The 10,679-nt window shown below is 48.5% G+C and overlaps 2 protein-coding genes across 5 annotated transcripts; one reads left to right on the top strand and one right to left on the bottom strand.

Annotated features, from left to right (window-relative positions):
- The first annotated feature begins 1,781 nt into the window (after positions 1-1,781).
- LOC120671538 (fructose-1,6-bisphosphatase, chloroplastic-like) lies at positions 1,782-3,869 on the top strand. The gene is made up of 3 exons (XM_039951908.1): positions 1,782-2,250; positions 2,695-3,091; positions 3,380-3,869. The coding sequence occupies exons 1-3, from the start codon at positions 1,837-1,839 to the stop codon at positions 3,778-3,780; spliced, it is 1,212 nt and encodes a 403-aa protein (XP_039807842.1). The 5' UTR covers positions 1,782-1,836; the 3' UTR covers positions 3,781-3,869.
- Positions 3,870-4,132: 263 nt separating this feature from the next.
- On the bottom strand, positions 4,133-8,986 carry LOC120671537 (receptor-like cytosolic serine/threonine-protein kinase RBK1). Of its 4 annotated transcripts, none has more exons than XM_039951904.1 (9): positions 8,506-8,986; positions 8,245-8,301; positions 6,762-7,457; positions 6,025-6,279; positions 5,502-5,656; positions 5,332-5,411; positions 5,096-5,231; positions 4,760-4,909; positions 4,133-4,688 (listed from the first exon to the last, which is right to left on the bottom strand). In XM_039951904.1, the coding sequence occupies exons 1-9, from the start codon at positions 8,519-8,521 to the stop codon at positions 4,527-4,529; spliced, it is 1,707 nt and encodes a 568-aa protein (XP_039807838.1). In that variant the 5' UTR covers positions 8,522-8,986; the 3' UTR covers positions 4,133-4,526. The 4 variants fall into 4 exon arrangements, with proteins under 4 accessions (XP_039807838.1, XP_039807839.1, XP_039807840.1 ...); XM_039951905.1 differs by having other exon boundaries at positions 4,148-4,688; positions 6,762-7,439; positions 8,506-8,974; XM_039951906.1 differs by lacking the exon at positions 8,245-8,301 and having other exon boundaries at positions 4,148-4,688; positions 8,506-8,974.
- Between the last annotated feature and the right edge of the window lie 1,693 nt (positions 8,987-10,679).

The following is a 10,679-nucleotide window of genomic DNA, read 5'->3' as shown; positions in this document are numbered from 1 at the left end:
ATAAGGGCCAAGCAACCCGAGGCCACCTCAGGAAGCTTGGCCCGGGGGCTCCCTCCTACCTATGTACCAGTTTGCTTCATAAGCATATTTTTAATTCCTTGCAAATACAAAAACTTTCTGTGTCTCGGCGTATGGAACGTCCAGTATCATGAAAAAGGACTCTCTCGGCCGGGTCGGCACGCTGGTCGCGGGGCTCACAGGCTCTTCCCGGCCAACTCCGACTCCCGCCGGACTCGGCCCCAGGGGCGTCGAGCCGCGGCGGCGTAGTAATGTGCGATACCGCCCGATGGATGGGCGTGATCGTGGTCAACGAGCCCCCAGCCCCTAGACGAGGAGGGGCGCTGTAGAGCCCGCGGCGCAGATGCGCGCGTTTGTTGCCGCTATCGCCGTCGGAACGGTCGGAGCGATTCGCCATGGATTCCTACGAGGTCAAACTTCGAAGAAAGGAAATCTTACGCGCTATACCCCCTATCTGGCGCGCCAGCTGATGGTGTACGATTACCGCTAGCAGGGATTGCTGGTAACCCCCATTTAGAGATTCGGCCAGGGGTATAAACTATGCAAGGATCTCCTCTAAGGAAGCGAGTTTGAGACGGTGGATTTAGACAGATTCAGGCCGCCCGGAGGCGTAATACCCTGCGTCCTGTGTGTGAGTGGATTCGTTCTTTGGTGATCCCGAGTTGGAAAGTCCAAGCCCGAAACCAGTGAGCTAGTTAGGTCCCGAAAAGATCGGTCCCCTTACATGTCCTGTGATCTTTCTATTTATAAACTACATCTGTCTTCCCTGCTGTTCTCTAACTAATGTGAACGCGCCCCTTGCATGGTGGGCGCCATCTTTCAGTCTGCCCCGCCCTTGTTAGCCGGGCAGGCGTCTTGTCGGACCTGCTGTAGCAGCTACCTGGGGACCCACCGGCGCCAGAGCCGTCCGGGGTCACCCTAGGAGGCCTCGGAGTGGCCGCAGTCACTGTCCGGCGGGTCTTCATCCCGGGGTGCCCCGGGATCGTTCGCCCGATCCGAGCGCTCCGTCGGCGCCCGGGGTGGCGAGAGTGCGGCCACGTGGTGGCCTCTGGGGGTCGTCCGGTGGACCCTCTTGGTCCGGGGTGACCCCGGTCAATCTCGGGGGTCCGCCTGGGGTGCTCCGACTTTTACCGCGGCGGGGTGCGGTAAACAGAGGTGGGTCCCAGCCACCGTCCATCATCAAGTCGATGGGACGGGCTGCACAGAGACAAGCTGTCCGCCGCCTATCGACTTATTCTCTGAGCGCACGGCATCTCCATAATCATGATGTTCTTACGGGGAAGTCACGCACCCCTTGAGCTCTGCGTAGAACCCTACGGTGAGGCGTAGTAACTATCTGGTAAAGATATTTTTATCAGGCGGGTGTCTTCGAGGGGAAGAAAACGTCCCCCCGGGTCTCGCGCACCAGGCTAGGCCCGGCCCGCTCTCGGTGGGTGCCCACACCATATGTGTGGACGTTCGTGGTGGGGGCCACGACTGCGCTCGGCTGACATCGCCGACTGACGCGGCGGGTGGGCCCGATCTTCTTAACCGCGCATGTGTCCGGAGTCATGGAGGACATGTTCCCATTACACTGACAAAAAAGGAAATACTTTGCGTCACTTAGCTTGACACATGTACCTGATAGTAAATCTCATCCTGAATTGCAACTAAGTTTAGTACTAAATATTTATTTTCAAAGAAATTTGAATTTTGAATCGTAGAACTTTATAGCAATCGCAAATTTCTGCCTTTCTCACATTGGATGAACAAGATTTTTGCCTAATTGGATGCGACCTTTTCCATTCCTAGCTATGGCTTCGCCGTCGAACACGAGCCATGCAACCCTGTGCTGAAACTATGCCGTTATCGTCTCTCTCCTCCCTCCTCATCCTCGGCCACCACCCGCCGCGCTCGCTCCTGCCAACTGCAAACCGCCCGCCGCCACACCTCCGCCTCCTCCTCGCTCCGTTCACACGCCGCCGCGCCTTCGCCTGCCAGCCGCTCGCCGCGGCCACGGACGGGATGGCTGCTGCGGCCGCGGCGGCGTCGCCCCCCACGCTGCTCGAGCACATGGGCCAGGCCGGCGCGGCCACTGACCTCACCGTCCTCGTGGCACACATCCAGAGCGCGTGCAAGCGCTTCGCGGCCCTCGTGGCGTCCCCCGGCAACGCCGAGCTGTCGCGGGCCAAGGCCGGGGGCGGGGCTGTGGCGGCCGGGCGTGACGCGCCTAAGCCGCTCGACGAATTGTCGGTGCGTGCTGGCTTCGCCTTTTCCTGAGTTGCCGAGTTGGTAGTATCGTTCTCGCATATATAACGAACAAAAGGTGTTACATTGTTTTGGCTTGTGGAGATCAATCTTAGGGGCTTGATATGGCAGTTTGGTACATAACAACATATCCATCTGAAGTTGCTTGAAGTTCCTAGATCAACTAACAAGTTGGTTCCTGAAGTTTTGTTGTAACTTTGACATCATAAATTTTCTATAAACCTGAATCATTGATGAGTTCACCTGTATTGAGTTTGGGTTGCGAAATCACATAGGCACTTATGCAGCGTTAGGTGTTTCCAGTACTGGATTATTTTGCTTGAACTCATTGCTCTAAATATGACAAGAACTAGCTTTACATGCTCTACCATATCTCTTGCACTTATGGCAAAATTATGAGAATCATCCTTTTTGTTTGCTTGAATTCAGAATGATATCATCCTTTCATCGGTCAAAAGTTCTGGAAAGGTTGCAGTGCTTGCCTCCGAAGAAAACGATCAGCCCATTTGGATATCCGATGACGGTCCATATGTTGTTGTTACCGATCCGCTTGATGGTTCTCGTAACATTGAGGTCTCCATACCTACGGGAACAATATTTGGGATATATAATAGGCTGATGGAGCTCGACCATCTGCCTTTGGAGGAGAGAGCTCAGCTCAATTCGCTGCAAAGTGGAACTCGCCTTGTCGCTGCTGGGTATGTCCTTTACTCATCTGCCACCATCTTGTGTATCAGCTTCGGTGCAGGTACTCATGCCTTCACATTGGATTGGTCAACTGGAGAATTCATTCTTACACATCCGTCCCTCCAAATACCGCCTAGAGGTACCCAATTGTATCAGTATTCAGAAATTTGCTTCTTTCCAAATTCTTCGCTGAGCATTGATCAGTTATGGCCATTGTTACAAGTCGTATCAAAATTAATTTCTGAAATCTCAACACGAATAGTTTGTGAAGATGCCACTGAAAAGTTTTATTGGTTTAAATAATAATAACAAACTGAACTTTATAAAGTCTGACACCAGGCATCAAAACCCATTGGCCATTTGCAACCTGCATCTTTTAGAAGGTCCTTTTATCTTTGCTCAAAATTATAATTGCATATTATGCCAGGACAGATATATTCCGTGAATGATGCACGGTATTTTGATTGGCCTGAGGGCCTAAGGAAGTACATTGACACAATCAGACAAGGCAAAGGACAGCACCCGAAGAAGTACTCAGCACGCTATGTTTGCTCACTGGTTGCTGATTTCCACCGGACGCTCATATATGGTGGAGTAGCTATGAACCCAAGGGATCATCTGCGGTTGGTTTATGAGGCAAATCCTCTCAGTTTCCTTGCTGAGCAGGCTGGTGGTAGAGGGTCAGATGGCAAGAACAGAATCCTCTCGATTCAGCCTGTGAAGCTGCACCAGAGGTTGCCATTGTTCTTGGGGAGCATGGAGGACATGCTTGAGTTGGAAAGCTATGGAGATGTCCAACAGAAGGTTAATCCTGGATATGAAGTTTAACGATATGTAAAATTATTCAGATTTTCAGGTGTTGTAGCAATACAATAAGGTAAAGCACGTGTGGCAATCCTGTCTTTGCATGACCGATATTACTCTCTCTCTCTCTCTCTCTCTCTCTCTCTCTCTCTCTGTGAATGCAAGTATTATGAAAACCTTTTAGGCAGATTTCATGTAGCCATTGTAGTAGCAGTGTCTTCATGCTTTGCAAATGCTGAATATAAAATAAGCTGCGGAGTGAAGTCAGAATTCTGCACACTAAGGAGAACTAGTGATTTCAACGTTCATGGCCAAATATCTGGTAAAATACATGCCTTGGAAAATCGACGCAATTCCTTGGCCCATGATGAGTATATTTGAGTCATATATGTAATCACTGAAACTGGAAACATGCAATTCTGTCATGACCAGAGACATTATACATATGAGAAATCCTGCAAATGATCGGAGCACAAAGATTTTTCTGACCTGCCGACCACCATTTCAGGAATAGTAGACTGTTCCCTAGTGGCAGCATCACCTGACATTACGATCCTGGCGATACAGATTACAGGGCCGCAACATGCGCTAAAACTCAGGGCAAAGTTACAGCATAGATCAGCAACCAGGGAGTGAATGATAACTGATCCCTCACATCAATCCATACAATCTTTAAAACCTATGTGGAAAGCGGGAGGATCATAGTGTAGCTAGATAGTGAATGATGTACAAAATTACGGCGAATCTGTCCAAATTTCTCAATTTGAAGTTCACTGCTCCAAGGCAAGCTGCTTGTGCCGGTTAAGATCATTGAGGTAGCTTGAGCGCGTGTAATCTTCTGAATCACATGAGTCAAACATCAGGGGCTTTACGATTTTAGGCCTTCTCACTAGCTCAAGTGACTTCCGGTCTCCCTTCAAGAAACAGACCACCTGCAGGCAACAAATCAGGGTCAATTTATGCATTTTGCACTTCAACTGGCAGATATGATCCACTCACTCACCGATTTCATACTCGGACGTGTGGTTGAGCTGTGGTGAATGCACAAGGATGCCACTGCTAGGGTGTACACCATCTCTTCGGGGTCGTATTCATTGCCGAGGGAAGGATCCACCAGCTCTTTGATGTTGTTGGCGTCAAGCAGCGGTTTTGCCTTCTCAGATGATGAACAGTGTGTGAATTCCAGGGGTTTCAGATTTCAGAAGCATGTAATTATGCTACTTCATGTTTTCCGTTCATTTCATTCTATCCTACTACTGAATTATCAAACAATAAAATCTGATGAATTAATTTCAATATGTACAGGAAAGTATATAGTAGTAGTTTGCTAAATCTGTACCCATATTACTAGGCTCTGTCTGGAGGAGTCCACTGCTTTCCGCCCTGTAACTAACTCAAGAAGTAGAACTCCATATGCAAACACATCTGTCTTCTCATTTATGATCCCATGCATAAAGTATTCTGGGGCCATATACCTAAAAGAGAGTGCAAAAACAAAGTTGAAAAAACAGGTACAACACTATTGCCATTCCTCTATATAATAAGAAAGCACGATCAAGAATCAACAAGGCTCACCCAAATGTGCCTTCAATGGGATATACAACATGATGGGTCAATTTGTCAGGAAGCCATTTTGCAAGCCCAAAATCTGATATCTGCACAAGGAGGGAGCAAAATTGTAACTCTTAACATCCCTAGTAATCATATAAGGAACATGATAGTGCAATCTAACAGTAGAAACATACCTGAGGTTGGTAGTCTTCAGTTAAAAGGATATTAGAAGCCTTGATGTCTCTGTGAATTATGCGGCGATGGCATCCTTCATGTAGGTAAAGCAATCCTTCAGCGATTCCAAGAGCAATGTTGAACCTGACTTTCCACTTGAGGGATTCTTTTGTACCTGATCAGCTAAACTTCATTTTATCGCTGGACTAAGGGCATACACTCTAACAACTAATGAACTTTTTATGTTAAAAAGGTGATGCTTGAGATCTCAGACCATGTGGTGTACGGGAGACTAGGAATGTGAATGTAAGATATATAAATAGCATACAGAAATAGATACATGAACTTCTTTCAGATACTTATTTGAAAGATTATGCTGTACTGGCATAAAAGTTGAAGATCTACTCTCACAAAATTCCTAATGTAAAGTGTACTTCACCTTTTGGAAATACTTTTGCATAAAAATATGCCCCCATATCACATAAAATTGCTTAGCTATTTCATTTATTAGATAACAAGAAAAAATCTTAGATAGGAATATACCATGCAGAACAGAAGCTAGGCTTCCATGAGGTGAGAACTGAAGAACCAAGTGCAAGCCCCCTTCCACACTGAACCCCAACAGCTGGGCGGCGTTTGGATGGTTAACATGGGCTATTATTCCAAGCTCGGACAAGAAGTCGCTAACTCTGTCCTCTTTGTTACCACCTTTTGTTAATCTCTTCACTGCCACAAATTGTCCATCAGCAAGCTGTCCTTTGTATACCTCGGCATGCCCTCCCTTGCCGATCAATTTTTCTAGTAAAGTCGCACATAAAATGGAAATCAGTTGATACTCAGGGCAGATAAGATAACAAATCCCAGCCAGGAAGTGTATTTGCATTACACAAAAAAACTGAAAGTAATCGCCTAAAAAGATGGAAATAAGAAACAGAGCTCAAGGACTAAATTTCCATATTGATATATCATGATAAAAGGCTAAAAAAAAAGCAAGCTTAGGTTAACAGGAGCATGATCTTAAACTTTTCCAGCTAAAGAACATGTGCATGCCAAAGGACAGTAACAGGTCATCATCATTAACCTAAAGAACCGATCATGATTAGGACCTCATACCCTCACGTAATATCATTTTTCAGTGAAATCATAGCATGGCAACTGTAAATCTATAGCTTAATGTTAAAGCTACATCCCACCTCACGAGTTTTGCAATGATAGTAACAGAGCCTAATCATTAAATCACTCACAGCAAAAGTGAAATAAGTGTGCATACAGCATGTTACCTGGACTAAATCTGTCAGTTGCAGCACAAAGCTCTTCATAGTCAAAGCTTCGCCATGATGGTCTCCACTTCCCAATCTCAGGAAGGATCTCCGGAGCAATGGTACTGCAGTCCATTTGGTTCTTACCACTCCGCATTCTTTCCAGATACCCTCTAAGCCCTCTGCTCTTGGATCTCTGAGGGAACGTCACTGCTCTACCCATGGACTTCTTTCTCCGAAGTATTAGCCCGCTGATCAGGTTCCTCCATTGCATATGGTGGTTTGATTCTGCTGGCTGCTCAACTGAAGCACTGTCATCGGAGTCCACACTGCCAGATACTGACATATCGAGCACGCCACGTGGAGAGCTCCGGTCAGCACACTCGCTGTTGTCGTCGCTACTGCTCTTGGTGCCAATTGTGGGCATTTCATCAGTGCTCCCACTGTTGTCATCATTACTGCTCTTGGATCTCATTTCAGGCACTTCACTAGCGCACTCACCGTTGATGCTCTTGGAGCTCATTTCTGGGACTGGTTTACAAGCACCATTAGATTCAGCACACTGGCTGTTGCTGTCACTTTCATGCCTATCATTGAGATCTTCACTCGATACAGTGGCTTCGATTACGGACCCACCGTTATCACAATCCTCCTTGGTCGTTTCATCAGGGTTGCTCTTAATGTTCTCTTGATCCTCTCCTACAGAGATAGCATGGGCTGTGGCAAGCTTGTTAGTACGCCATAACACTGATTTTGCATTCGTGAAAAAATCAGCTACCTAACTAACAATCAAGAACGAGACAAATTGCAAAGCAAGTCACAGCAAGAAACAAAACACAATGATACACAGATTGTCTGGCTTGCCTTGAAAATCACGTGCTGCCAGATGAGAGTATGTGAGGAGGCATCTATTGCAGAATTTTTTTTCTTTCAAAAAAATATAAGAAAACCCCAAAAATTGACATCCGCACCACCGCTTTTCCCCGTTCCAAAACTGGCGTTTTGTTCCTCTCTACCACAAACTGGTGTTTTGTTCCTCTCTACCACAGCCACAGGCGCTGAAAGATGAAAGGGGCGCATAAATAAAACAGCAAAAATGTCCGCTTCAGAGGCTTTGGTAGGGTTGGAAAATCGGCAGAATTTGACCATCTACCCGTCCTTCCATATAAAATGGAAACAAGAGACCGCATGCCCTGACTTGAATTTAACTGTTTCGGATTAGACCAGAATCTCAAACCTGACAGCCAACATCTCTCTTAAAAAAAATCAAAATGACTGTTCAAACTTCGAACTTGCGTCATCATACTCTAATCTAAAGAACCCATAAATAAAATCCAGGATAAGAAACGAGAAACTACTGATTCGCTTCCAGGAGCAAACCCAACATAAATAAACATTTCCATACAACAAAACGAGAGAAAAATCGAGAAAGAAAAGATACAGACGAGCTTGTGAGGCACAGAAATGGGGAAAGAAAGACCATCAAGGACGGAGCGCAGCTCACCTTCCTTATCTGAAGAACCAGGAGGATCCTTGAGCAGCCGCTCGTCCTCCCCTGCCTCTGCGGGTCCACGCAGGAAAAACTCCATCAGTTTCACCATCGCCGGCGACCAAATTCCCTCAATTTCCCTCCCCGACACCCAGCGAAATCGACAGACGAATGTATAGAGGGACAGAGAATAAAAAAAAAAGGAGCAAGCTTTGCATCCGCGGCGCAGAATCTCTCGGAGAGAGGGAGAGAGGAGAGGAGGGAGACGAAGAATACCTTCCTTGGGAGCCATATATCCTCTCCCTTCTTCCTCCTCGCCGGCACCAACAACTTCGCTTTCAAGGGCAATCAAGCTCGTCGAGGACAGCTCCTCCCGACGCAGTCTCGCATTGAAACAACAACACTACACCAACTGGAGACGGAAACGAACAGGCAAGCGAGATGGGAGGGAGTCAGTGGTACTTGGAGCTCGCACGGCACCCAAGAAAAATGGCGGATGGGGGCAGGCGCAGCGAAATTAATTCGAGATGAGAGAGAGGGAGGAGGAGGTTGAGGGGACGGTGCACTGGTGCTGTGGTGCAGGGCAGAGAGGTGGCGGGTTCTTTTGAAAACCGCCGCTGTGCTGTGCGGCTGTGCTTTCCTTTGCGCTGCAGGGCTTGCGGCTATTCCTCCCTTCTCTCAAAAGAAGAGAACATATAGGCAGCAGGTCTAGAGAGAGAGAGACAGAGAGAGGTGGGAGGAGAGAGGTGGGAGGAGAGAGAGGGAGGTCCGGTGGTAGTCTCACACACCTTTTGTAGTGACCTCTCTAGACCTGCAGTGGGCCTACAAGGCAAGAGGAGGGAGAAAAATATATGCAAAACCTTGTGGAGAAGAAGGGAATGGGGGAGATTTGAGAGTTTGTGGTGGAAATAGCTTGGACTTTGATATGTGCTTTGTGTCGTTGTGCCTTGTGCCTACTCCTCCCGGTAAATCTTGGAGCTTGGTGAGAGAATGGATGTTGATGTCTGCCTTTGTGCAATTGGGAATGGGGATATATCCATGTTGGATACAGTAACAGTAGTTGGAGGGTAGAGTAAGGGGCCGTTTGAGCCGGAGCCCCGGAGCTGCTATTTGTAGCTCCAGCAAACTAAGGGATTGTTTTAAAAAGGCAGAGCTCCGGCTCTTTCAAAAACGACTCAAGTTTTGGCTCCTCTAGTGGAGGGGCTTTTCTGATGGAACTGAAGCCGTTTTGGTAAATATTGGGCAAAACGGCTTCACCCTATTTTTCATGGATGGATTGAAGAAAGAAATGTTCATAATACCTTTATGTTTTTTCTATTATTTATCTTTTCTTCTCATTTTGTTTCCTTTTAATTTTTCTTTTATACTTTCTCTCTATTTTCTTTTCTTTCCATCTTCTCTTTCCTCCTTATCCTCTTCTTCCTTCCTGCTCCCGTCGGCCTCCCCTGCCTTGTGCTCCCGCCACCGGCTGTTGGCTGCTTCCCTGCCTCGCGCAGCCACCTGCGCCCGCCACCGCTGCTGCTGGGGCTCCTGCCGCCGCATGCGCCCGCCGACGTCGCTCGGGGACCCGCCGCCACCTGCGTCCGTCGCCACCGCTCGGGCTCCCGCCGATTATTCGAGCGCGGGGGCTCCGAAAACGACGCGCTGCCGTATGCCCGCCCGGCCACCGCGCTAGCTTTCTTCGAGGTCGACTGTTCTAGGTAGTCCATTTTTTCTACAGCCTACAGCTAGTTGCTCTCCGTTCCACACGGTCTCGGCCGTCCTTCCCGGGCGTTGAAGATAGAGAGAAGGACTGGACGACCCAGCGTCTTGCGCCGCCACTCGGGCTCCCTCCGCCGCATGCGCCCACCGCCGCCGCTCGGGCTCGTCTGGAGATCAAGCGCGCGAAGAGGCCACGAGGGCAAAGCTGGCAGGCGGTCGCGGAGCCGCTGCCGGAGCCGACAGAGCCACGTTTTTGTGCTCCGGCACACCCAAACTGCTCCAGAGAGCGGGATTTGGGGGGCTCCGACGCCGGAGCTGCTGCAGGAACACCCGTTTGCTAGAGCTTTAACGTGAAGCCGGTCTTAGAACTGATTTTGGAGCAGTGCCAAACAGGGCCTAATATAAAAATGGCTCCGGCTCCTCTTGCAGCTGACCTGGAGCGGCTCCACCGGAATGAGTGTTTGGTGCAGCTCCGGCTTTTGCGGTACGGAAGAGACGGACGGAGCCGGAGCCCCTCCAAACGCGCCCTAATTTATCTTCCCTTCCAACTGCAGCCCTTTCTTTTGGATTTTTGTGTATTTGTGAGTGCTAGTGGTACCACGTCCTAGTAGAGAAGGCTAGGGCTCGCGTTGGGGAACATGCATTGAACTGAGCATTTGCGAAACGCGGTGGCCTGCTGTGGTACCGGAGGACATGTCTGGTCTACAAATTTTATGTATCATCATGCTTTGCTTCAAAATGTAGCGGCA

This window comes from Panicum virgatum, chromosome 4N (assembly GCF_016808335.1).
Source record: "Panicum virgatum strain AP13 chromosome 4N, P.virgatum_v5, whole genome shotgun sequence".
In the NCBI taxonomy this organism is placed as follows: domain Eukaryota; kingdom Viridiplantae; phylum Streptophyta; class Magnoliopsida; order Poales; family Poaceae; genus Panicum; species Panicum virgatum.
This window is presented reverse-complemented; position numbering and strand designations above follow the sequence as displayed.